Source organism: Podarcis vaucheri (genome assembly GCF_965113315.1).
Source record: "Podarcis vaucheri genome assembly, chromosome: 6".
NCBI classification, from domain to species: domain Eukaryota; kingdom Metazoa; phylum Chordata; class Lepidosauria; order Squamata; family Lacertidae; genus Podarcis; species Podarcis vaucheri.
The window spans coordinates 95,752,308-95,780,302 of record NC_138764.1 but is presented as its reverse complement, the minus strand read 5'-3'; the positions used below and the strand labels follow the sequence as shown (position 1 = coordinate 95,780,302).

The 27,995-nt window shown below is 44.7% G+C and overlaps 1 protein-coding gene across 7 annotated transcripts in view; it reads right to left on the bottom strand.

Annotated features, from left to right (window-relative positions):
- CDH4 (cadherin 4) overlaps window positions 1-27,995 on the bottom strand; it is an 819,766-nt gene that overhangs the window by 563,948 nt on the left and 227,823 nt on the right. Inside the window, exon 1 of one of the 7 annotated variants that reach the window (XM_082225906.1) lies at window positions 1,323-1,340. The exons of the other annotated variants lie outside the window; for them this stretch is intronic. Within the exon in view, the coding sequence (XP_082082032.1) occupies window position 1,323 (1 nt within the window). The 5' untranslated portion in view covers window positions 1,324-1,340. Of the gene's footprint in view, window positions 1-1,322; window positions 1,341-27,995 lie in introns of those variants that run through there. 7 annotated transcript variants of the gene reach the window in all.

Sequence of the window (27,995 nt, the reverse complement as noted above, 5' to 3'; positions counted from 1 at the left end):
TGAAGGATGTTGTCGGGTCCACATGAGCACACACAAACACACCAAAGTCTCAATGTCTTCACCCTGCACATAGAGGGTCCCCCTCAGTGGCATCTGGTCCATTCGGGCAAATGGGCCACTACCCAACCAACCTCAGTCTGCCTTCAGCCAACCCCACCTGCCCAGGGGAATAAAGATCTACATCGGGATGTGCTGACCCCATGGATTCTGCCACCTGAGGCAGTTGCCTCACCTTGCCTCATGGGTGGGCTGGTCCTGATGGTGGGACATCTAAAAGAGCAGAAACAGAGGTCGGACCACAAGATGGTGCAGGCAAAATCCTCACCAATGTTGGCCCCCTTAATGAAGGAAAGGCCCGGCCTAGATCATCCACTGCAATGCTTGCTCACAGAAAGAAGCTCTTTGCACTTCTCCTGTGTTCAGAACAGAGTACACAATGAAATGTCGGTATGTTTAAAGGAGAGGCTGGACCAGTGCAAATAGAAACTGAGCGGGGAGAGCATTGCAGATATTTATTGAGACCTCACAGACATCCAAGGAGGTACTGGCATGCACAGTGGTGACCACAGGTGGTGTGTTGGCAACCCAGGTAATCCTTATCCCTATAAAAATTATGATAAATAACAATGCTAAATAAAAGAACAACAATCCCAAACCTTTGAAGGTTGGGAAAGAAACGTGTTTAAAAGCACAAACTCCCAGCAACAACAAATAACGGGTATTGCCAATGTAGTGTCCTCCTAATGGTCTTTGACTACATCTCCCATCATCACCAGCTAGTATAGCCAATGAACAGGGATCATGGGATTTGTAGTTCCAACAACATCAGAATGGCACTATGTTGACTGTACAGAATCCAGCCATCACCTCAATCCTTCTCAGCTGGCCTTTATTCCACTTACTGACATCCACCCAAAAGATGATTCCAGGGGAACGGGAATCAGGACCTGGAAGTGGCAAGCTAGGTTGGGCAGATAATAGTTACGTGCATGTTCTGTAGATGTCCCCTGCCCCTACACAGAGATGTTCAGGAATCCTCCCTCTTCAGAGATACAGACTCACAAAGAATTAGGGTTTCCACCTAAGTATTCATAGATTGTAAAGTCACCTGTCCTATTTGATTCATAGCACCTCAACTGCGCATGTATAAAAACAGCCACGGGGGATTCAAAACCTGGAGTTACACATGTGTTAAGCAGAGACTGTGCAATCCCAAAGCCATAAAAGATGACTGAAGCTAAAATCAATAGGACCAAAACATGTATCGAAAGCACAACCCAAAGAAAATTCTGCCCATATGGAAAGGGCTAGATTGTTCTTACTTTTCCGCAAAGTTCCAGGATTTTGCTAATCAGAAATATAGGAGAGTCATGTAGAGACATTTTCTTACATCTTTGTGGTAAAGACAGCAGAATCTGGAAGCTGCCAGATGAATTAAGAGCTGAGAGACTTACCTAAGGGAAGAAAAAGAAAGAAAGAAAGATGTGAATTAATAAATAGAGCTGCATTAGGATAAATGACCAGATTACTTATGTATACTCAATGAGTTGTTGTTGTTGTTGTTGTTGTTGTTGTTGTTGTTGTTGTTACTATTAAAATTAAATTTTCAATTATGTTTAGAAGCTAAGCAAATTCTGAGCACTAAGAGAAAGTCATCAATTATTCATCCAGGAGTGACTTATATTATAATCCATATAATCCCTTTTCAAAAGTGTCAATATAAGGCAGGCAGTATTTCCATTTTAGAATGCAGTCAATGAATCATAGAATCGTAGAGCTGGAAGAGTTCATGAGGGTCATCTAGCTCAACCTCCTGCAATACAGGAATCCTTTGCCCAAAGTGGGGCTCAAACCCATAACCCTGAGATTAAGAGTCTCATGCTCCACCAACTGAGCTATCCAGCAGCTATGATAAAATAAATCACAGAATACTCTCAAGTTACCAGCTGGGCAGAAGACTAAGCAGGTACATGGGATACCTGGTCACAGTCTTCCCCACTGTGGTCAGCTGTGTTATACTTCTACAGTAGTACCTTGGGTTACAAACACTTCGTGTACACGTCTGTAACATGAAGTGTCAGTAACCCCAGGTAAAGGTAAAGGTAAAGGGACCCCTGACCATTAGGTCCAGTCGTGACCGACTCTGGGGTTGTGGTGCTCATCTCGCTTTATTGGCTGAGGGAGCCGGAGTACAGCTTCCGGGTCATGTGGCCAGCATGACTAAGCCGCTTCTGGCAAACCAAAGCAGCGCATGGAAACACCGTTTACCTTCCCGCCGGAGTGGTACCTATTTATCTACTTGCACTTTGATGTGCTTTCAAACTGCTAGGTTGGCAGGAGCTGGAACTGAGCAACGGAAACTCACCCCGTCACGGGGATTCGAACTGCCGACCTTCTGATTGGCAAGTCCTAGGCTCTGTAGTTTAACCCACAGCGCCACCCGCGTCCCTCTCATAACCCAAGGTACCACTGTATAATTATTATTACTATTACTGCTGCTACTACAGTGGTACCTTGGGTTACAGACTCCGCTAACCCGGAAGTAGTACCTCGGGTTAAGAACTTTACCTCAGGATGAGAACAGAAATTGTGCGGTGGCGGCAGCAGGAGGCCTCAGTGGTACCTCAGGTTAAGAACGGTTGCAGGTTAAGAACGGACCTCCAGAATGAATTACCGTAAGTTTGTAACCAGATGTACCACTGTATTTCAATTATTTCTAAATTTCCATCTATTATAATATGCAAATTCCATGCAAATCATTACCCGCTTTTGGGTAATGCTTCCCCCCCACCCTTGTCACGACTGATCTTCCCTTGAAACAAGCAGACATAAAAGGAGCATTGAGTGGGCCCTACTCTCAACTGCACATGAGGCTACAGTGGGGATCAGTTACGCTGGGGGAGTCATGTGCTGAATGCCATCAAAGAAATCCCAGAATCCTTTGCAACACAAATCAGCTCCTCAGTGGGCAGGGCAATAAGAAATGCATAAAAAGAAAAAGAAATAGAAATAGAGGGGAGGGGAAAACCCACATTAGTATAAGCAAACCAATACTACTGGATAGTAAAATTCTGGACAACAGCCAACCCCATTATAACTTTATCCCTGTAAGGCTTGAAGACAAGTGTTTTACAGACCTACTATTTCTTCAGCATTCAATTTATAAAGATTAAAGATTAACATTTACAGAAAAAAAAGTTGCTGCTTAATAGTTTGGCGATGCCATAAAAACTAACACTTTTCATTATAATGGCATTTTATGGCACATAAGAGCCAGAACACCCCACACGTCTTTTCCCTTCCTTCTCAATATCTAATGGGGGTGGGGGAGAAACATATGCACCCTTTAAAGAAAAGAGACCCCCTCAAAAGAATAAAAGCTTTCGTTGTTGTTTTTCAATCCCCCTGCATCAGCAAATATATATCATTCCTTATGTCCCTCCAAGGTGAGGTCTGTTGTGCAGAGAGATAAAGCCTTGAGGAAAGAAATGGTTTAAAATCAAATTAGTCATTGTATATGCATTCTGTGCCCATTTTGACAATGCAGAATTTTAATGAGCCGAAATCTGCAAAGGCATTTGCACTGACAACAAACTGTTTAATTCACTCGGCAATTCCAAAAGCAAGCTGGAGTAATGACTTTATAATTTTTAATTATCATGGAAGAGCCCTCATCTGTGTGTTCCTTTTCTTTCTCTCTCTCTCTCTCCTTCTCTTTTTCTTTTACGACTGTGCATACTCTATTAAAATTTTAATATCCATATTTTCACCTTCGGCCAGTAATATTTTCATTATTCTGCAAATAAAAACAGTAATGTAAACAAATCGTTGGCAGGCATTCACCAAGAATTTAAAAGAGCGACAACCAGCTGTATTGCTTTGAATTTGCATGCAGATTCAGGCTCTAAACTCCCCCCCACACACACACCCTTGCCTGAACTTTATAAAGGACTTGTAAAGGCAAAAATCTCTGCTACAGTTGAGCCCTCAATCCATCTTTTGTTTTTTAATGCAATGGCAGACCATTATTATGTTATATGATGGATAATATAAGATGATGTTTCTGAATATGTGTGGAGTACCTTTCTCAAATCAATGGGTACCCTAAGGGCCCCACACATCTGGAGTGATAGGAAATAGTTTTGAAGACAATTGCATACCCCCAACACTTTGAACCCCAAATCCGGGACGCCATCTTCCTGGTTTTTTTTATTGTGAGAGCTCTGCGGCCATTTTGGTTTCTGTGATCTCGCTTGATTTCACTCCACAGCAACCCACCCCCCAAAAAATGTTTTCCCCAAGGCATGCTGCCCTAAAATGTGCAGTTTGGGGAACTGTGCGAGATCATAGCCCTGATAAAGTGGGGGTTGGGGATGGGGGGGGGTCACGTCATGGAATCGCGAGAGATCACAGCAACCAAAATGGCTGCCATTTTCCCATGATAAAAAAACGGGATGCCCTTTTTCTGGGACACTTAAAGGTAAAGGTAAAGGGACCCCTGACCATTACTTCCAGTTGTGACCGACTCTCGGGTTGCGGCGCTCATCTCGCTTTATTGGCCGAGGGAGCCGGCATACAGCTTCCGGATCATGTGGCCAGCATGACTAAGCCACTTCTGGCAAACCAGAGCAGCGCATGAAAACGCCGTTTACCTTCCCGCCAGAGTGGTACCTATTTATCTACTTGCACTTTTGACGTGCTTTCGAACTGCTAGGTTGGCAGGAGCAGGGACCGAGCAACGGGAGCTCACCCCATCATGGGGATTCAAACCGTCGACCTTCTGATTGGCAAGGCCTAGACTCTGTGGTTTAGACCACAGCACTTACAGGGTATGAAATCATTTCCAGGTTGGTCCTACTAACTCTCATTTTTGAAACCAAACAATGTCTGATGTAGACCAATGAGTTCGAAATTACTATTGGTTGGGGAGGTTTTGTTGTCAAGGCCAGACTGTCATGAAACACACTGATCTACTTGTATTAGGTAGCTGACTGGGAGGGACAGCAAAACGAGTGTCCCCACACCGAATGTCCAAGACCTATTGGGCCACCAAAATGAGTGAACACAAGTGGTGTCCCATCTAAAGAAGACTGGCAAGTTATATTAATGGAATATGCTGAAATGGCAAAATTGACTATGAAACTAAGAGGAAGAGATGACAACAAATTTAAGGAAGAATGGAAGATGTTTATTGCATATTTACAAAAGCAATGAACACAGGTTGATACATTAGCAGGGTTTTAAGATTACTTGTAATTGTGTTATGAATGTATAATATGAATTCAAATAGGATAAAATTTAACAATAGACATGCAGTACAGTAGTACCTCGGGTTACAGACACTTCAGGTTACACACTCCGCTAACCCAGAAATAGTACCTCGGGTTAAGAACTTTGCTTCAGGATGAGAACAGAAATCGCGCAGCAGCAGCACGGCGGCAGCAGCGGGATGCCCCATTAGCTAAAGTGGTGCTTCAGGTTAAGAACAGTTTCAGGTTAAGAACAGACCTCCAGAACGAATTAAATTCTTAACCCGAGGTACCACTGTATGTTGATAAATAACAGAACCAAGGAAGGGATTAGAGGGAAGTCAATTTGCTTTGTTTTGTTTTTGTATTGTTGTTGTTTTTATTTTTGTTATTTTGGAAAATCAATAAAATCTTATTAAAAATAAATAAATGAGTGAACACCAGCCATCAAATTCTTGTGGATCCTGGTGGAACAAGACCCCCACACCAGTGCTACAGGATGCAGGTGATGCTGTTGAAATTCTTCATGTCTGGCTCCACAATGAAATGATGACTGGTGGTAAATGTAGAGGTCATAATGTGGCCAGGCCATCACCTATAAGAGATACGTTGCCCTTTGCTTACCACTGGTGACATTCAACAGGGTCTTAGACAACAGGGAATTGTGTTGGGGGATGTGTGTCACTGAAGAAGTAAATGAATGGATGAATCAATGTAATGTACAGCTTAGCTTTGGATGAAAAGCAGACAGAACAAGCCTTGCTGATGCAAAAAAGAGAAAAGAAAGAAAAAGAAGGCATATCCCATTTCCCTGATTTAATAGACCATATTAGAAAGCAACCAGAAGCTGAAACCGCACCTTTGGTCTCCCCACACACCCCACGAGCCTCTTTCCAGGCCAAGGTAGTAGTTTATGTCATATTTCAGATAGTGTTTGTGCTAGGAAAGGCTAATACAGTTTTATTTTCCTTGAAAAGTTATCCAGCTTCCATCCTTCATATTACTTTGATCTCGCTAAGCTTCCCACCTCTCTGTGTGTACAAACACACACACACAATTTGATATCAAGCAGAGTCAGGTACAACAGGCAAATCTTTTCCTCTTCATCAGAGCCTGACAATAGACTCAAAAGTTAAAGGCACCCCGTCTGGAAAAGCTGCAGTGCGTGACATTTTATTGAGACAACCCCCATAGGGGAATCAAACAGTGTGAAACATGGCTAACTTCGACTGGAAATGCAAGCGATTAAAAAAACAACCACATACACAGAAGCGAGCCAAGTTTACAGTCCAGTGCCAATACAAATGGTGCCGAACATCTCCTGTTAAGTTATGCCAAGCCCAAGTCTTGCCCGTCAAAATGTAAACTACGTGGGTTTATATCCAAGCTGCTGGAAACTTACATGGCTTTGGGTGAAACTTTGCAAAACTGTGAAAGGCTTTTTAAAGAGGTGGCAACAGGAATTGTCTAGTTATGACAGCGCTGCCGCATGCCACCCCAATCTCTGAGCAGTGTGAGATTCCAGGGGTTGGAGGCACTTACCCAGGATTTGTGTTTCCTTTTGGAAATTGAGGCACAGTGGAGAGTGTGGTGTATTTATGATATGTGGATTATACAACCTGAGGCTAGGATGGAGGGGTTCCCAGCATCAGCACCCTCAACGGGTCTTGTTTCTCTCATAGCCACAGCCTTGGATTCAAGCAGAAATCAAACATCATGCTCTGCTTCTCTGGCTTTATTTCTGGGCCACATCATTGCCACCAACTTAACTCTAAACTAGCTTTTATCTTTCTAACTTGCTGTGAGCTGGGCCCACCCATTTGGCATCTCACAAACATCTTGCCTTTGTTCTCTTAATAGCCCTTCACCCCAGGCGATGACCTAATCAGCATGCTTGCTTATATTTTGACACTTGCTGGACCTAGGGGTTAGAAAGGCCTCGCACCCAAACTCATGTGATTGTGTTGCATTGGTAATGTAGCAGTGTAAAACTACGCAATTCTTGACTGTCAAGGACCACACACAGTCAGTAAACACAAAACGGGGTAGAGGAACAGCAGAATAGTATATCATCATGAAAGCAAACTTTAGCTACCGTATTTTTCGCTCTATAACACGCACCCGACCATAACACGCACATAGTTTTTAGAGGAGGAAAATCCGTAGGCATTCCACCCGTAGGCATTCCCTCCATAACACGCATAGACATTTCCCCTTACTTTTAAGGAGGAAAAAAGTGAGTGTTATGGTGCAAAAAATACGGTATTTTAAAAGTACACTTAGGAGTTGGAGGGGAGTTGTGACCCACAATAATTCAGCTGCCATTTTTTTTCATATGAGAAAAAAAATCAGCTGATCCATACTTCAGAAGATATGTTCTCAAGACTTCATGGCTAATTTTTCTAAGCACCAGGCATCTGTATTTTTGCAAACCTGGTCCTGATGGTTTAGCTGGCCAGCACAAAAACCGCCAGGAGCAGCTACCACAGAAAGCTCAGTTTCTTTGGTATGTGGCAAATCCAAGTGTACAGTAGATTAAGATGAGGAGGTAAGAAGTCTGGGGATTGTGCTGGACAATGGCTGACATAAGAGGAAACACAGATGGCAAGCAAAGAAAGTAAAGCGGGGAAAATGATGCTTAATAATAATAATAATAATAATAATAATAATAATAATTTATTATTTATACCCCGCCCATCTGGCTGGGCCTCCCCAGCCACTCTGGGCGGCTTCCATAGAAACCAAAAATACAGTAAAATATCACATGTTAAAAACTTCCCTGAACAGGGCTGCCTTAAGATGTCTTCTGAATGTCAGGTAGTTGTTTATTGCTTTGACATCTGATGGGAGGGCATTCCACAGGGCGGGTGCCACTACCGAGAAGGCCCTCTGCCTGGTTCCCTGTAGCTTTGCTTCTCGCAATGAGGGAACCGCCAGAAGGCCCTCGGCGCTGGACCTCAGCGTCCGGGCAGAATGATGGGGGTGGAGACGCTCCTTCAGGTATACTGGACCGAGGCCGTTTAGGGCTTTAAAGGTCAGACCAACACTTTGAATTGTGCTCGGAAACGTACTGGGAGTCAATGTAGGTCTTTCAAGACCAGTGTTATATGGTCTCGGCGGCCGCCCCAGTCACCAGTCTAGCTGCCGCATTCTGGATTAGTTGTAGTTTCCGAGTCACCTTCAAAGGTTACCCCACATAGAGTGCATTGCAGTAGTCCAAGCGGGAGATAACCAGAGCATGCACCACTCTGGTGAGACAGTCCGCAGGCAGATAGGGTCTCAGCCTACGTACCAGATGGAGCTGGTAAACAGCTGCCCTGGACACAGATTTGACCTGTGCCTCCATGGACAGCTGTGAGTCCAAAATGACTCCCAGGCTGCGCACCTGGTCCTTACCCCATTCAGGACCAGGGAATCCTCCACACCTGCCCACCTCCTGTCCCCCCAAAATAGGAATTCTGTCTTGTCAGGATTCAACCTCAATCTGTTAGCCGCCATCCATCCTCCAACCGCCTCCAGACACTCACGCAGGACCTTCACCGCCTTCACTTATTCTTCAGAAGCTCTCTCTGTGTTGTGCCACATCCCTGCGTCTAGGATCCATTGTGAATATTTAGATGACCCATGAGTCACCACAATTTGGGGAAGCCCTCAGAACCCCTTTCTACACTTGAGAATGTGACTCTTCCATCATCTTCAGACTCTGAAGACAGCTCCTCTCTTTAACTTCTCCTGCTCCACAGCCATGGAGGAGCATACAACTGCAGAACTGGCTACAGGGCCTTCAGGACTTCAGATCTCTCTCACAGGGGAGAAGTCATTGGAAGGGAAAGCCCAGCCAGCCTTCTTAAGCTTTCAGATGTGTATGGGCCTCTGCTGAGACAACATCTTCCATGGCTCAGGTAACAAGGCCTAATGTGGTCAGAAGAGGTTCTGCTGATTGATATAACATTCCTTGAAGCACTAAGTCCAAGAAGGACAGGAAACTGTGAGGTCATATGGAGCAAAGAGTCAGACATGCACAGTGAACTGAGGAAGAATTAGTCTTTCTCTCCCTCTTCCTTGTTAAAATCCTCCAGCCTAATGGCAGATGGTTTTGTTAGTAAAAGGAGGCAAGATGGACCCATTGAGGTACTTACTCGCAGCCATTGCTGGAAAGGATTTCCAGTCTCAATGAAAGACAGATTCATTTTCTGTAAATGAGGGCAAAGTCACCCAATAGTCTTTACTTCATGGATGGCATATTTCTGTTCAGCAACAAGTATTCTGATACATCCTGCTGCATCACTTTGATTCTCTTTCTTCTCCTTCTCCTTCTCCTTCTCTGTTTTTATTTTTTTAAAAAAATAAGATTTCTACCCACTATCCCTCCCTTCAATATAGATTTCAGGTCAAGTGCAGGGCAGTTTGAAAAGGCTTAGGCAGTTTGAAAAGGAAAATATTAAAAGGGCAGAAGTGACAAGAAAGGCTGCCTCCCTGTCGAAATTCAGGAACAAGGGGAACACTCAGAGGGAAGATCATGACTGTCACTTTGATGAGCGACAAAGTGTGCCGTGCCTGATGCTGTCAGAGAAAGCACACCTTGCACATTTCCCTTTTTTTGGAAGCAGGGGATTGTGGAGAATTGTATCATGCATTTGCAGAAATGCATTGCTTTCCATTACTAAAGAATCCTACATGTCGCTAACAATTGCTATAGTTTTTGAATGCTGGGCTGTTTACCTTCTCTGGTGGACAGTGAAGGCTGTCGCATTAGAGCTAAAAGCAAACTGCCGCACCAGCCTCTGTCTGTTCTCAGCCAGCTGTCATTTGCCTCCCTTCTTGCTTCCATCCAGTCCAGGGGAAGCCCAGGCTCTCAACGTCCACCTCAGATTCAGCGGTGAAATCAGCAGGGATGAAAGATGGAGGGCAAAACCGGAATTAGTTGGGCCTGTCTGTCATTGCCTGTGGCTCCCCCTACTGTTGTCCTCCCTGTCCTCCACCTGAGTCACCACTGCTTTAGTATTATTCAGAAAAAAATGAGTTTACATTGTACAAGGGTGAGGGGAAAGTCGGCCTTTAACAGAACACACTTCATCTGTTGGAAGATTCCATTCCACCTTTAGTTGAAGACATGGGATTGTTACATGTCACATGTCTGTTTACATTCCAGCACAGTTAGCTGGCCTTTCTACCCAAAGATGCCATCATCATCATCATCATCATCATTTTATTTGTATGCCGCCTTTCCATAGTTGAAACTATCCTCAAGGCGCCTTACAACATGACAAGATTGACATAATTACAAACATAGATGACAGATCTATGTTTGCAGATGACACCAAACTGGGGGGGGGGGGTGGCTAACACCCCAGAGGACAGGATCACACTTCAAAACGACCTCGACAGATTAGAGAACTGGGCCAAAACAAACAAGATGAACTTTAACAGGGAGAAATGTAAAGTATTGCACTTGGGCAAAAAAAAAAAGAGAGGCACAAATACAAGATGGGGGACACCTGGCTTGAGAGCAGTACATGTGAAAAGGATCTAGGAGTCTTGGTTGACCACAAACTTGACATGAGCCAACAGTGTGATGCGGCAGCTAAAAAAGCCAATGCAATTCTGGGCTGCATCAATATAGCATCTAGATCAAGGGAAGTAATAGTGCCACTGTATTCTGCTCTGGTCAGACCTCACCTGGAGTACTGTGTCCAGTTCTGGGCACCACAGTTCAAGAAGGACACTGACAAACTGGAACGTGTCCAGAGGAGGGCAACCAAAATGGTCAAAGGCCTGGAAACAATGCCTTATGAGGAACGGCTAAGGGAGCTGGGCATGTTTAGCCTGGAGAAGAGGAGGTTAAGGGGTGATATGATAGCCATGTTCAAATATATAAAAGGATGTCATATAGAGGAGGAGGAAAGGTTGTTTTCTGCTGCTCCAGAGAAGTGGACACGGAGCAATGGATCCAAACTACAAGAAAAAAGATTCCACCTAAACATTAGGAAGAACTTCCTGACAGTAAGAGCTGTTTGACAGTGGAATTTGCTGCCAAGGAGTGTGGTGGAGTCTCCTACTTTGGAGGTCTTTAAGCAGAGGCTTGACAACCTCTGCTCTGATGGCGTTTCCTGTTTGGCAGGGGGTTGGACTCGATGGCCCTTGTGGTCTATTCCAACTCTATGATTCTATGATTCTATAGGAGAAGTTATAAGCAATAAATAAAACACATCAAAATGTACACAACCAAATGGAAACAATTTCCATGTAAATCATAAGATCTAAGACTAAAGATACAATAATATCAATAACAGCAACAATCTCTCTCAACCCCCCCATAAACAATACTCCAGCCCAAGAATCTGTTCAACAGCTTTTGTAGCTGGAGTCAGTCCACACTCTACTCTCCCAGGTCAGATGGAGAAAGGCCACTGAGGCAGGGTGCAGGTCTTCCAGGGCTCACAGCCAAGATGGTATCATTTAAAACAACACAGATAAAAATTAAAAACAATTAAATATTATTTATTTACTGAACTTATTAATCACTATGCAAATAAGTTCTTCAAGTGACTTTTTTAAGTTGCATGGAGCTTAAATAAAAAGAATACACGTGTTTGCCATAAAATACAAGAAACTTCATAAAAAGCCCACAGACAAAGCCCAATAATACAGCAACCAAAGCTTCGGCAGCAGCAGATCGTCAATAATAGCTGGCAGCTGCCAGTCAGCAGAGTCCACCAAATGCAGGAAGGGGGTGGAGGAAAAGAAGTTGTTACCTGGTGCTGAAAACAAGTTAGCGATGATGCCAGGCAGATCCCACTGGGGTAAAATAACTACCACAGTTAGTAGCTCATAGCATGAATGGTTATCTGGGATTCTGTATATGTTTGTAAAATTTGCAGGCTGTTTTACATTCAATATTACTGCAATAGAGAAACGATTTGAATATACGCGAGTCACTTTATTTATTGTAAATATGGTTATGAGATGCATATATTTGGACCATAATTAGGCATCTGCAAAAAAGCTGCTTCCACTCACAGACAGGGCTAAAATAATAATAATAATAATAATAATAATAATAATAATAATAATAATAATAAATTTATTTATATCCCGCCCTCCCCAGCCGAAGCCGGGCTCAGGACGGCTAACAACAACAAAATAATACAACATTCTAAAATCATTTCATTATAAAATTGATTCAAATCAAATTGATGGCAACCATTGGGCTAGAGTTCTGTGAAGATCCAGGGGAGGTCCCATTGGAAGAAGTGGAGAGAGGCAATTTCCACCATTTCCCGCTTCTTCCTTCATCATCTGACACCACCTCTGGAGCACGTTCCCAGGGGGCACGAAGGAAAGGGGAATCGGCGGAAGTTGCATTCACCCCCACTTCTGCTGAGGAAGCTCTCACTGAGAGAAATTCAAGTTAGGATCTAAGCCTTTGTGATCAGAGTGGTTCACGGAAAATTGAATGTGCAAATACGATAAAAGCAGAATATCCATAATACGCAATTATGCTACACTAACAACACAGCAATGACCATTTGACAAGTAACAGGTCATTCAACACATATCAGAAGATTAACTGAGCGCAGAACACGCCAACAGGTCAATTAACAACCCACAGGCAAGCTTCTGCAAAATTCTAGTTGTGAACTGCAAATGAGACTGTGACATGGCATACTGCATGTGAAACTCCTTGTCTTAAAAGAGTTTGGCTAATTTCCTTTTTACTCGTGTTCTGCCAATACCTGTAGACACTTCACCGGTGGAGGGGAAGAGTCTCAGGAGCTCAGGGGCGGGGCATCTGTTTTGCATGTAGGGGGTCCTGGGTTCAAATTCTGACATCTCCATTCTTGAAACCCTGGAAACCCACTTCCAGTCAGAGTCAAGAATACTGAGCTAATTAGACCAAGGAGAAAGCTTCCTATGTTGTGTATGTGTGTTTTTTAAGGTGTTCAATCCTATCACAATTTTATTTATTGCAAGCTCTAGCCTTCTGTGCTCTTTGTATTATTTCTGGGCTTCTCCTAGTACCGTATTTTTCGCCCTAAGGGTGCACTGGCCCATAGGGCGCACCAATTTTTTTTTTTTGGGGGGGGGGAATAAAGCCTGCGTCCCAGGCTTCTGGATGCAGGCTGCTATCCGCAAGCCTAGGGACCCCGGCGGGAACTCCCGCTGGGCTCCCCAGGCTTGCGGATATCTGCCCAAAGCCCGGGGTGCGCTCCGCTGCGCTCCCCGGGTTTCGGGCTGCAGGCTGCTTTCCACAAGCCTTGGGAGCCTGGCAGGAAGTTGAGCCAGGCTCCCAAGGCTTGCAGATAGCTTCCTGAAGCCTGAAGAGCGAGAGGGGTCGGTGCGCACCGACCCCTCTCGCTCTCCAGGCTTCAGCGAAAGCCTGCATTCGCCCCATATTTGCCTTCATTTTTGGAGGGGGGAAAGTGTGTCCTATAGGGCAAAAAATATGGTATTTGTTGCTGCTGTTTTAATGACGGACTTGCTTTCTGTCTCTTTAGCCACTTTTGGGACAGGTAAAGTGGGAGGGAAGGTTTTATTTTTCTAGAAGTGCATAAAACAAAAGCTACTGCAGCCTTATCCTGAGGCAATTTATGGGTCATCGAAAGAACACTCACTCAAAGACTTTTGCCAATTTAAGTGCCAGACACCTAAAAAAGAAAAAGATTTTTTTTTTGTTTGCCACAATGTGATATTAATTAAATTCTGAGCAGCAGGTCATCAGTAAAGAACAATTCACATGCGTACACCACTCAGAAAGAAAATACATTATTTCCACATGAATGTGTGAACTGCTTTAACTGGGCGGGGGACCTGTGTTAGGGATCATGTGAAGTGACACAAATAATTACTCTGTGGCGATCAATTTCTGAAATGCAGATGTTGAGAGAGAGAGAGAGAGAGAGAGAGAGAGAGAGAGAGAGAGAGGTGTTTGGAAGACTGGGAGGGTCTGAGGCAGCAGCCATCAGGTGCTTCGAAAACACCGTCCCAGAAATCATGTGTTAAATTAGTCTCGGAGTGCACCATTCTCTACAGAAAGTGGGACAATGTTTGCTAACCATCGCCCAGACATTAATCTGTGGACATTTGGGATTGCTGCAAGGTTCTTGCAGGGAATATTTGAGCGGAAAAGCTAAAATGTGCAGCTGAAGCAAAGCCAGAGAGACTGAATGAATATAATGTGTATGGCAAGGAGTATGGTGACTGTGAGATAGAGAAACCCCTGTCAGCTTTTCATTTTAACATTTCTGTTTTCTGCGATCTGGTTATTGTTGTTTGTATTGGCTTATACATTTTGTATTTTCTTCCAGTTCAAAGGTGGGAGAACAACAACCATAATTATAATGGTGATAATCAGTGGGATATGAGAGTGACCAAAAAGAAAACAGCAGATTTCTGTGCCATGACACGTCCAGGCAGTTTACAACAAAGTCCGATATTATAAAAGGGAGACGTAGATTCATAGCAGGGGGTGTGTGTGTGGACGCAATCCTTAAATAAGCAACACAAGAACTCTATGAACTTAAATATCAATATAGCAGTTATACTACTAGCAGTAGCAGCAATTACTCCATTTGTCTAATCCAGTCTCTCTTCCTTTCATTGCTTCCAAAAAGGAGTGTCTTAACCAACTGCTGAAAACTAGAAAGGGATGGGTCAGATCAGAAGCAGATTTTGGGTTCGCCCGCACTGGGCACCAAGCTGGAGATGCCTAGCGTACTCTCAGAGCCTGAGATGTGGAACATCAGTTCGTTTGATTGGCAGGCAATATGAAGCCTCTGGATTGGATGGGCCCCATTAAGGGCGAGGCCTCTTTCCCAGACTGGTCAGCAGCTCAGTTCCTTCAGCATTCAACTCCTCAAACTCAAACTCCAGCACCAGCTCAAGACCTCAACATAAGCTCCAGAACTGATTTCAGGGATGTGGGCAGGAAAACACATACGCTCCAGGTCTCAATTCAGGTGTGGCCAGCCATGGTCCTGTGTTGGCCTGGCCTGATGCACCAGAGCAACAGAAGTCAGTCTGGCCAAGGCATTTGCATTCTCTCTCTCTCTCTCCCAATCTGGTTGATATGTGGCACAAAATTAATGCTTAGCATGCTACATGCCACGCACACCCTGCTCTGTCACAGAAAACGTTAGCTTGAATTCCTGATATGACAACTTGAAGTGTTCAATATTTCATAAAAGCTTCACAGTGGGAGGGAAAAAAAACAACAATCTGTGATATGGCTCCCATTCTTAAAAGTATCTGACTTTTTTTTTTAATAGCAAGTATATATAAAAATGCTATCGGCAATCAAGAAAAACAACCACCACCAATATTTTGAGAGTGGAGGAAAAAGAGGCTTAAAAGGTTGGGGGCCATCATAATTATGTTTTAAAGGGAGGTATTGATTGCTTACCGCCAACCACCCAAGGCACGGTGGTTACTAAATTCATAACTCTTTCCATCATACAATAAAAGGAAACCAATGTCTTAATAATCCAAGAAATATTGCAGTGTCGCTCCCCGCCCCAAATTCTCTGGGAATCAATGAAATTTAGAACCCTGGAGGTACTGATCTTCTATATCAGGGGCCATCCCATAATAAGATATAGTCCTATTATAACAGCACATCTCAGGGGGCGGGTGGTCTTTTTGAGAACAGAGAGGAAAGGCAGTGGGAGTGCATCACTACAAAACTTTAACATGGAGGTCCAGGGATACTCTGATGTGGTCCCCTCATGTCTGTGCCACGAAACATTTGGTACTGGGTCACTGAGCATCCTCAGCTATGGCTCATGCCACATCACTATCTGTAATGGGTTTGAGTTACTCGTGCGTAAACTGTCGCCGTTCTAGGCTTAATAGCCTTGGTTAAACTGTCCTGACTGCACAGCCCATCTCAGCGTGGCTGCCTCAGTCGCTAGCAGAATCTGTCTGTGGGCGTTTCTTAAACCTTTTCCAGCATAAAAGCTGCCTGACTCCCAGTCGTCTCTGCCTCTCACTGCGCGGGAGTCTTCTGCGCAGGGAGGGCGTGGGTAGTGGAGGACCTGTGCTCTCCTCACTGATGTCCAGAGAAGAATCCCAGAGCTCTCCCTCCGCTTCCCCCATTTGCCCCCCCCTTGATCCCTGGTGTTACGCCGATTTCCTTCCTCCTCTACCAAGCTGCTTCTCCCCCTGGTGCTGGGTCCTTCCCCTGCAGAATCCGGGAGCCTCTCCCTCGCCTCTTGCTCTGACGTCAGTTCCCTGACACTATCATTTTGAGAAAAATAGTAAAAGCAGCATTGAGGCATGCTTGTGTTCCCAGCTTTCAAAACCCCAGGAGAATACTAAATAAATAAAATAATAATAAATAAATAAATAATATATTATTTATACCCCACCCATCTGGCTGAGTTTCCCCAGCCACTCTGGCCGGCTCCCAATCAAGTGTTAAAAACAGTACAGTGTTAAATATTAAAAGCTTCCCTGAACAGGGCTGCCTTCAGATGTCTTTTAAAGATAGGATAGCTGCTTATTTCCTTCACATCTGAAGGGAGGGTGTTCCACAGGGTAGGCGCCACTACCGAGAAGGCCCTCTGTCTGGTTCCCTCTAGCCTCACTTCTCACAATGAGGGAACTGCCAGAAGACCCTCGGCGCTGGATCTCAGAGTCCGGGCTGAACGATGGGGGTGGAGACACTCCTTCAGGTATACAGGACCGAGGCTGTTTAGGGCTTTAAAGGTCTGCACCAACACTTTGAATTGTGCTCCGAAATGTACTGGGAGGTATTTCTTTGCCTCCCAGAGGTGCGAAAAGATCTAGCCAGGTGATCTAGACAGGACGAAGAGGTATACAATAGCAACATCACAGCAGAAAAGACCTCGTTTCTAACAGAATAAGAGACAGACCCAGTAGTAATCAGGGGACTTCTTTTAAACTGGTTAGTTGCTGACCTACATCCCAGCAGCTGCATTCTGGACCAGCTAAACTCTGTGAACTATCTCCCTTCTCAAGGGCAGCCCTGTGCAGAGCACATTGAACTTATCAAAATCAGGACTGGACATACTGCTTCCCCACTTTGCATCGGATTCCAGACATCTGATATGTTCATCTATTTTGGGGTGCTCAAACGTCTCTCTCCGTGGTGCTGTTCCCCGAGTCTCTGGTGTGCTCATTTCCACAGCCCTCTTGCCTTTTCTTCCTTCCCAGTTGTCTACGTAGATGAGGAACTTTGATTACCGGCAGGCAGAGGAAACTGCTAAGTTTACAGGGACAGTCTGTCAGGAAATGCATAAGAGGTGCTAAAGGACTTTTGAGTTAAAAGGCAAGAGTTCTGCTTTATATAAAAAGCGAATACACAGTCTTTTGCAGATAGATCATTATATTTAGCTTTGCGACATTTAAATGGAGGTTTCCAGCTACACTGTTATTAGTTATGAAAGGGTGAGGTGGGGTGGAAATGTGTTTGGCAGTAGGAATGATTTCCGTTCCTTGGGAAGGCCCAGAACCACTTTGCAGCTTACTGTGCTATGGACTGCCTTGGTATACAGGAATATAGGAAAATGCCTTATACAGAGTCAGAACAATGGTCTACCTAGCTCAGTAGCATCTCCAGTGACTGACAGTAGCTTTCCAGAATTTCAGATGGGAAGTCTCTCCCAACTCTACCTGGAGATGCTAGGGTCTGAACCTGGGATTTTCTGGACGCGAAGTGGATGTTCTACCACTGAGCTATGCCCCTTTCCCCGGGCAAGAAGAAGTTGACCAGAAGAGGAGAGAAGAGACAGAGGTTCCTGAGACAAATGCTGACCTGAACATCAAGGAAATGTGATGAGGAGCCAGGCTAAGGAAAAAGCAAACTCAATTTTTTCAAGTTACACTTCTTGTAACACAATTACATAGGTTCTGGCTGTCTTACCCTTGATAAAGGGTAAGCATTCAATGAAAGCATTCTTCTTCTCACATCTGTTTCAAACACAGAGTGGGTGACAGTGTCTAGGCCAGGAGGACAGCAGGCCCTCCAAGTGTCCCTATTTTCCATGGACAGTCCCAGATTTACAGAAGTCATTCCAGTTTCTGATTTGATCCTGCTTTTCCTTAGGATGTCCTTATTTTCATCGGAGAAATGTTGAAGGGTATGGTAAAGGTAAAGGGACCCCTGACCATTAGTTCCAGTTGTGACCAACTCTGGGGCTGCAGCGCTCATCTCGCTTTATTGGGCCGAGGGAGCTGGCGTACAGCTTCCAGGTCATGTGGCCAAAATGACTAAGCCGCTTCTGGCGAACCAGAGCAGCACACAGAAACGGCGTTTACCTTCCCGCCAGAGTGGTACCTATTTATCTACTTGCACTTTGACGTGCTTTCGAACTGCTAGGTTGGCAGGAGCAGGGACCGAGCAACGGGAGCTCACCCCGTTGCGGGGATTCGAACCGCTGATCTTCTGATCGGCAAGCCCTAGGCTCTGTGGTTTAACCCACAGCGCCACCCGTGTCCCATTTGAAGGATATGGTAGGATGGCCCTATTTTCATCAGAGAAATGTTGGAGGGCATGGAAGAAGATGTTCTTATTTTCATTGGCAAAATGTTGGAGGATATGGAACAGAGCAGCTCCCGCAACATAGTTCTTCCATTAAACAGCTGACTTGACAGCAGCTAGAGGCTGATGCCACTAGAGAGAGACTGCTCCGTGGTACCCACTGCAAAGTTGGGGAGCAGACAGCAGAGGCAGATTTAAGACAGCGCAACTGGTTCTGCCACACTGGGCACCGAGCCTAGGGGGTGCCACAGAGCATCACAACTATGACATGGTGCATGGGAAGGCAAACTAAGGCCCAGGGGCCAGATTTGGCCCAATCGCTTTCTAAATCCGGCCCACGGACGGTCCGGGAATCAGCATGTTTTTACATTAGTAGAATGTGTGCTTTTATTTAAAATGCATCTCTGGGTTATTTGTGGGGCATAGGAATTTGTTCTTAGTTCTTTTTTTTCAAAATATAGTCCGGCCCCCCACAAGGTCTGAGGGACAGTGGACCGGCCCCCTGCTGATAAAGTTTGCTGACCCCTGACATAGTGAATTGAGCAGAATGAAAGGTAAGAGGTGGTATGTGGGTGTGGGTGTGGATTTTGGCCGTGCACAGGGCACCACTGAAATTTGAAAGACCAAAGTCTGCCTGTGCAAACATACAAGTAGGGAAAGCATCAGCCCCCAACAGAGTAAGTGGCAGCTGCCCAAATATGATGGGTGCCAAAGAAGAAGAAGAAGAGGAGGAGGAGGAGGAGGAGGAGGAGGAGGAGGAGGAGGAGGAGGAGTTTGGATTTGATATCCCGCTTTATCACTACCCTAAGGCATCTCAAAGCGGCTAACAATCTCCTTTCGCCTCCCCCCCCTACAACAAACACTCTGTGAGGTGAGTGAGGCTGAGAGACTTCAGAGAAGTGTGACTAGCATGATGAGTCTCTATCCTAGCAACAGTAGGTACAAGAGAGAACACAAAGGTGCAAAGGCTGGGAGTCTCCCCAATTGTAGGGAGAACTCATTATAGCAATGCAAGCGACAAAATCTAAGAGCCTGGGTCTTTGGAAGTCAGACATTCCTACATTCCATAATAAAAAAGAAGATACAGATATAGATAGTTAGATTCCATCTTTCCCCTCTTTTTGAGTAGATAACAGTCAAATTCATCATTCAAATGAATCAAACTGAGGATGTGCTCTTATGTATCTGTGGCATTAAATAAGATTTGCTCCACATACTGACTTAGCAAAGCAGGATTTTCCGTGTCCAGCACTTGTGTGGTGATAGAAAATTGCTTCCAAGAAATGCAGAGTTTTGTGTCTGACTGCGTTTTTCTGTGTTTGGTGGGCGTAGCTATTACAAATGCCTTGATGCTTAGCTACAAAATTTTGGGCCGTTGAACACCAACAATGTGCAAGGAGAACCTGTTGTTGAAAATGAAGGCTTAACGGCTCATGTCTGCTAAGATGCAAATATCTTGAAACAGGAATATATACATTATTGATAGTGTTGTTAGGTGTTCAATACGATCACCAATCTCTCCCTGCAGAAAAGTTGTTATATATTTAGGCCTGTTCAGTGCTGTCATTATTACTGCAACTACTATTAGAGTTTCCTTCTTGTTTGTAATTTTTTATGGACTGTTCATATTATTTAAGCTCTATCCATAGGCAAGTGAAAAACCTATTATGGTTCAGAGTTTGGCCATATTTTCTGCACAAGGCAGAACGATCTGTCTAAGCAAATTTCCATCACTTCAGTTTCAAAAATATGTATTTGAGTCAGCAAAAGAGCAAACAGTAAATATGTTACACATACACACAATCTGAACTAAAAACATTTGGGGTTTCTCTCTGTTTTCTCTTCACAGAAACACAACGCACAGCCCCGTGGGCTTTTAATAACTGGAAGGCAATTGCGAATTTCATAAATGACATGCAAAAACCTGCATCACATCCATCTAGAAAGCTGGGATGGTTATGTGGGTTAATCAGGATATATATAGTGAAGATTGGACATTACCAAGCTGTTTTCTGCCTCTGTATATAATAAATGAAATCATTGTGCTTATGTGATTATATACTCCAAGATTACACCACGGTAGTAAGAAATCTCATTTTGCCCTACTTGCTTCTGTTCCTGATGCCTTGAGTAGCTTGTCCAAAACTTGCTAAGTTTGAGGTTGCAACCCTGATTACTACAGCGATTTGACATGCACAGGATGTTGTTCAGAGATGATTAACCTGTGGTCCTCCAGATGTGGCAGGAATATCATCCCGAAAAACTGGCATGGCTGGTGCACATTTGAGTCCAACAATATCTGGAAGCCATCAGGTTGTTTAGTACTGCTTTATTACTTCCTGGGGGTTGTTTGGTTTCGATGCTATAATGTACAGTGGTACCTCTGGTTATGAACTTAATTCATTCCGGAGGTCAGTTCTTAACCTGAAACCGTTCTTAACCTGAGGTACCACTTTAGCTAATGGGGCCTCCTGTTGCCGCCACTGCGCGATTTCTGTTCTCATCCTGAGGTAAAGTTCTTAACCCAAGGTACTACTTCCGGGTTAGCAGAGTCTGTAACCCGAAGTGTTTGTAACCCGAGGTGTTTGTAATGCGAGGTATCACTGTATTTACCATATTTTTTGCTCCATAAGACACACTTTTTTCCTCCTAAAAAGTAAGGGGAAATGTGTGTGTGTGTTATGGAGTGAATGCTGGCTGCGCAGCTATCGCTGAAGCCAGTAGGGCAAGAGCGAGAGCTGTGCAGCGCCTCTTCCTCTGCTGGCTTCCCAGTGAAGAAGGATGAGGGACAGAAGGGGCTCCGTAAGAGCTCTCTTCCGTCCCTCATCCTGCTTCACTGGGAAGCCAGCACAACAAGAGGCGCTAGAGGCACTGCGCAGCTCTCCCTCTTGCTGTGCTGGCTTCAGAGATAGCTGCGCAGCTTGCTCTGGCTTTTCAGGGAGGTGGGAGAAGGGACAGTCCCGTCAGACCCTTCTCCCACCTCCCGGAAAAGCCAGCAAGATCCGCTCTATCTTTAAAGTGTCTCCACCTCTTGCTGGCTTTTCTTCTTTTCCTCCTCTAAAAACTAGGTGAGTCTTATGGTCGGGTGCATCTTATAGAGCGAAAAATACGGTGTATTAACAATTTCAAATGTGCTGTAAGTCACTTGAAGAACTTCAAGTAACAAGCATCTAGCATGTGTGTATCATCATCACCCTCATCTGGAGGGTGTCTCAGGTGAGCTGGCACAGAGCAGCAGGTCAAAAACCAAGATGCAGGTGGGTTTAAAAGAAAAAACCTGTGAATGATTCAGAGCTGCCTTTTGGCCACTGCAGCCACATCCACACGATACATTTTAGAGCATCCTTATACCACTTGAACAGTCATGGCTTTCCCCAAAGACTCCCGAGAACTGTAGTTTGATAACGGTGCCAAGAGTTGTTAGGAGGCACGTCAAAGAGCTACAGTTCCCAGGATTCTCTGGGGGAAGTCATGACTGTTCAAGTGATAGAAGAGTGCTTTACAAGCTTTACAATGTATTGTGCTGGCAAATTCACCAGCTCTTTACATGAAGAGGGGCTGGGTAGTGCAGAAAGGAAGAGAGAAAGAGAGAGATAAAACCCTAAAGCATCTTTATATTAAACAGTGACATGGGCATATCCCTGTGAACATAATGCCTATGGTGTCTTTTCCACCATAGGTCAAAATGCGATGAGTGAGCATTTTGCATTCTTTCATTAAAAATAAATAAATATTATTGCATTGTTTTTATTGCACCACACTTTCCTTATGGTGGCGGAGAAAAAGGTATCTCCCCAACATAAAAAAATAAAATTGAGGAGGGGGTTCCAAACATGGGGTGCCACAGGCTCTGTCGCCTGTCCTCACCTGTTTTCCAGAAGTGAGGAGACTTGAAGAAAGGCTTTACAGGATTATCTTAATACCTGGACTGGTTTGTATAGGAGAAATCCCAAGCCATGTGGGCTTCAAACATTTCAACCAGCACATTCAATTGCCATTGGACTGAGAGCTGGTGCAACGGTGTTACGCCTAGTGAGATATACTTCATGAGCTGGCCCCAGTTACCAATCTAGCCACCCTGTTTTAGGCTAGCTGCAGTTTCTGAGTAGTCTTCAAAGGGCAGCCCCATCTACAATTCATTGCAGTAGCCCAGACAAGATTCCACTAGTAAATAGGCTGCCATTTTCCCATGATAAAAAAATGGGATGCCCTTTTTCTAGGACACTTATAGGTAAAGGGTAAAGGGACCCCTGACCATTAGGTCCAGTCGTGGCTGACTCTGGGGTTGCGGCGCTCATCTATCTTTATTGGCCAAGGGAGCCGATGTACAGCTTCCAGGTCATGTGGCCAGCATGACTAAGCCGCTTCTGGCAAACCAGAGCAGCACACGGAAACACTGTTTACCTTCCTGCCAGAGGAGGCGGAGGCGGACAGGTGGGTAGGTGGGCACACTTTGACGTGCTTTCGAACTGCTAGGTTTGCAGGAGCAGGGACCAAGCAACGGGAGCTCACCCCGTGGCGGAGATTCGAACCGCCGACCTTCTGATCGGCAAGTCCTAGGCTCTGTGGTTTAACCCACAGCGCCACCCACGTCCCATAGTAAATGGGTAACCACAGCCAAATGATGAATGAATGAACAAAGATAGCATTTCCAAATTCTGTGGGGTTGTTGTTGTTGTTTTCTAAAAGTCCACCATAGCAAAAAGAAAAAAGAGAGAGCGAGAGGGAGAAGTACAGAGTCTGGAGAAATGCACACGATTGATAGGATAAAGAAGAATTCAATACCTAATAGCGAAGGGTAAAAGAGAGGCATTTAGCCGTGTCAAACAGAGCATGGGACCTGTCAAGTATCTGCTCTCTACAATGTCATGCAAGAGTGTACGTGCAATTTCCCAGATGGATCGCCCCCTTATACGTTTCAGCTCCAAAGAGTTGAAGAAGATTCAAGATGCCACTGTGCTCAGTTGCTTCCTTATCTGTTTCCCCATTTTACACTGAAGGCATTTCATATTTGCTAGGCATTCTATTTTGGAGTCAGAATGGGGAATTAAAGTCCTTCCATGTTACCACTGGACAAAACTCTTGCTAACTTTCAGTGCCTATGATCAAAGTTTCCATCAAGATTCCACAGGGATTTTGAAGTGCATTTAAAAGAAAGAAAGAAAGAAAGAAAGAAAGAAAGAAAGAAAGAAAGAAAGAAAGAAAGAAAGAAAGACAAAAACGCATGACACTTTTGGGGAAGGCTGGCCTAGTAAAGAAATCAAATTCTACATCTCCAGGCTTAAGCTTATTAAATAGGAGGGAAATGAAAAATGTATGACCAGGGATAAAAGAAGCATTCTTGTCTGCTGGGTTCGCTGGTTTTTGAAGTCAGAATCTTTGTTGTCAGCAATCAGGGTTTGGTGGCAATTTAGCACCCGGTGAATGGAAGGTGGGCTGTGCCGTGAAATGTGAGAAACTTGACACAGATGCCGAACTGGGCTAGGACAGCCGCCCCTTGCTAAGCTGACAAGAAGGCAAGGCAAAATATTATTGCCCAGCAGAATGCTCAGTTTGTTCATTAGCTGGGCTGCACACACTAAAGGAGTAAGATCTCGGTGCTGACCACTGGCACAAAAGCCTCCGGACCACCATTCTCCCTCTCCCCCACCCCAATAACCCACAGCAATTCACCTCTGGCTGACTTATGTGTAGCACAGACCAAAATATCATGAAATATTAAAGAATGGCTCTGAAGATCATTATCTGACACACTGTGCAAAGTTAAGTACTAACAAAGGAAGCTTAATCGATGTCCTCTTGCTATTTGTTTTTCGCAAGGCAGCACACAGCAAACACCATGTGCCTGAGACTATATAAGCAACCTGAGGGCTGATGTGGCATAGTGGTTAGAGAGCTGGACTAGGAGCCTGGGAGACCAGGGTTCAAATCCCCACTCAGCCACAAAGCTGAGTGTCCTTGGGCCAGTCACCTCCTCCCAACCTAACTTGGTGGTCCTGGATTCCAGATTGAATTACAGAGCAGAGGCAACTCCCAATTTACACAAGGATTACATTCCAGGGCCTCCCCGCATGTAACCGAAATAATTGGAAGCACCCTGGAGGAGAAGGGGGCTTGCACAGCTTCTTCCCCGCAGATCAGCTAAGCTAGTCAAGAAGACCTGCTGTCCCTCCAGCTTGCATGAGCTGTGTGGCAGCAAAACTAACTCAGCTGATGTGTAGGGAAGTGGCTGCGGCAGCTACACTACCCCGCAAGTCAGCTGATAGGCGGGGAAGCCACCGGCCCACAAGGAGACACTCCCCAAAGCCCGAAGAGGATGCTCTCTTTGGGCTTTACGGAGGGTCTTCTTGCAAGCCAAGAGGACTCTCCAGGGTGCTGCCCATTGCCGGGTTCCCCTTCCACATTCCCACATAAATACAACTATAGGCTCATCCATCTCATATTGATATTATACACACACACCACTGGCTCCCAGTAAGTCTCCAAACACAATTCAAAGTGTTGGTGCTGACCTGTAAAGCCCTAAACAGCCTCAGCCCAGTATACCTGAAGGAGCGTCTCCATCCCCCATCATTCAGCCCAGACACTCAGGTCCAGCTCCAAGGACCTTCTGGTAGCTCCCTCACTGCGAGGTTACAGGGAACCAGGCAGAGGGCCTTCTCAGTAGTGGTGCCTGCCCTGTAGAATGCTCTCCCATCAGATGTCAAGGAAATAAAAAACAATCTGACTTTTAGAAGGCAGCCCTGTTCAGGGAAGTTTTTAATGTTTGGTCTTTTATTATCGTGTTTTTAATATTCTGTTGGGAGCTGCCCAGAGTGGCTGGGGAGGCATGGCCAGATGGGCGGGGTATAAGTTGTTGTTGTTGCCATCATTCCTATTGTTCTTCTTCATCCTATGCACCCTTCTACATCCTATACACCCACCCCTTCCTATCTTTCTTCTCTACAGAGGTCAAGCTGGCACAGAGCTCCCAGGTATCTAATCTTGTCCCCTTCCGACCAAATGCAGGCCTGCTTGCCTCCAAACCTGCTCCATTGTGTGCCTTCAGAACATACCCTTGTCCCACAGTTGTCACGACTGTGACCTTGAGTAGATCACAGAGGAGGAACCATCTGGGTCAGGGTCAGTAGTGCAACCCACAGGGAGGATGAATTAGGCTGCAACCCCAACTCAGAACCAAAGAACCCGGAGCTGTGACTCTCAAAAACAAGAGCCTCATGGTCAGATTCACCAAACAAAGGACTCACTTTATACCAGTGGCCTCACACATTCTAAGACCTGCTTGCTGGACACAACACAAGGCTGGAGCTCACAAAGCAATGGAACTAAGAACTGCAGTCCATAGTCAGCCAGGTAACAGAAGGTCCCAAAAAGACTGAGCTTCTTATATGAGAATTCAGCTTCTTGGTCTCAGCCCAGAAGTTTCCCAGCTTCCCTACTTCTCAAAACGTGGCAGGGATAAGAAGCGGGAATAGCAGAATCCCCAAAACTATTTATGAACAGGGAATGTTTCTGTGTATTTATTAAGGATAGCACAAGTTGAATTTTAAACAAACGTCTATTTTTCCTCCAGCAAACAAACAAACAAACAAACAACAAACCCAGGTATTTAAGTACTGGACAACAGGATACCCCAAAATGAAAATTGTACACATCTTCTAATTCCTCTTTTAAAAAAAGTTTTAAAAAAAGAAACTTCAATGTGATGTGAACTTTATGTTGGGGTTACTGTGGAGCCCGAGGGAAGTGGAAGGGAGGGCTGCAGTCCTTAAGAAACCTTAAACTGGGGGGAGGGGGGAGGGACCCAACATTTTCCTATGGAAAGCTAGTAATGGAAAAGCCTAATATATATGGACACATCACAACTTGGCACTTATGTATAATTCCAAAAGCATAGCTCTCTCTGCTCCGCAGCAAATTTCTGATTCCTTCGTCAGTTACTGTTCCGCAGTCTCTCAAGCATGTTGTCAAAAGACATTATCGTCGCCAGGAAACCTAAGGTCATAGGAGCAGCGGAGAAGATTTTTCTTCTTCTTTTTTAAGGGAGGCTGCCGGGTGGGGGGTGGGGGGTGGGATTCCAAGTATTTACAGCAGGTTTCAAATTGGTCCTGCTGTACCCTTTGAAAAAATATTTTCTACATCTCTTGGAGACGGATAATCATTTCTAAGAGAGTCAGAAGTCCTTTGTAAGAAGCATCACTACCCCCTACCCTAATGTGTACATTATTTTCTCCCGCTGTCACCTTTGGCCAATTTGGTTGTACAATCTCTCTCTCTCTCTCTCTCTCTCTCTCTCTCTCTCTCTGTGTGTGTGTGTGTCTTTGCAAAACCTGTTTAGTGGAGGTAAAAGTGGGAGGGACGTACCCCATTAACTGCTATCCCTATTTCTATCCATCTTCTACCCTTTGGGAACAAAAAGACCAAAAGACCACATTTCCATCTGCTTCTAGTGTAGCCCAACAATACCTCTTTCCTTATACCACAATAGAGCAGTGATTGGACGTAGCATGTTTGTGTGTGTGGCTGCAAGCATGCATGTGTGCTATATAAGCATTTCTTTGTCAGTTTTTCATGCATTAAAGTATTCACTTTTAATTTTGTCATTATAAAATTACACACACACACACACACACACACACACACACACACAAATATATATAGTCAGGTAGCCCCCCCCCATAATTTAGAGCCCTGTGTGATTAGGCTTTTAAATCACAAGGAGCTACAACAGGTTCCTTGAACAGAAGACATTTACACTGACATCCCACCTCTCCTTCAAGGTGGTCACATAGTTTGCCCCCTTTCTACAACAGCCCTGTGAGGTTGGTTAGCAGACCCTACAACTGTCCCTATTTTCCAGGGACAGTCCCAGATTTACAGAAGCTGTCCCGGTTTCTGATCGGATCCCCGAATGTCCCACTTTTCCTTAGGACATCCCTATTTTCATCAGAGAAATGTTGTAGGGTATGGAGTTATGTGGCCCTGAGTCAAGGAGATAAGTAACTCTACAACCTTTAGAAGACATCTGAAGGCAGCTCTGTACAGGGATGTTTTTAAATGTTTAATTATGTTTTTATATATGTTGAAAGCTGCCCTGAGTGGCTGGGGCAACCCAGTCCGAAGGGTGGGGTATAATAATAATAATAATAATAATAAGAAGAAGAAGAAGACATCTCTATTTTCATCTGAGAAATGTTAGAGGGTCTTCTTCTTTAGCGATCACTCATAGCCGAGTAAGATTGTCT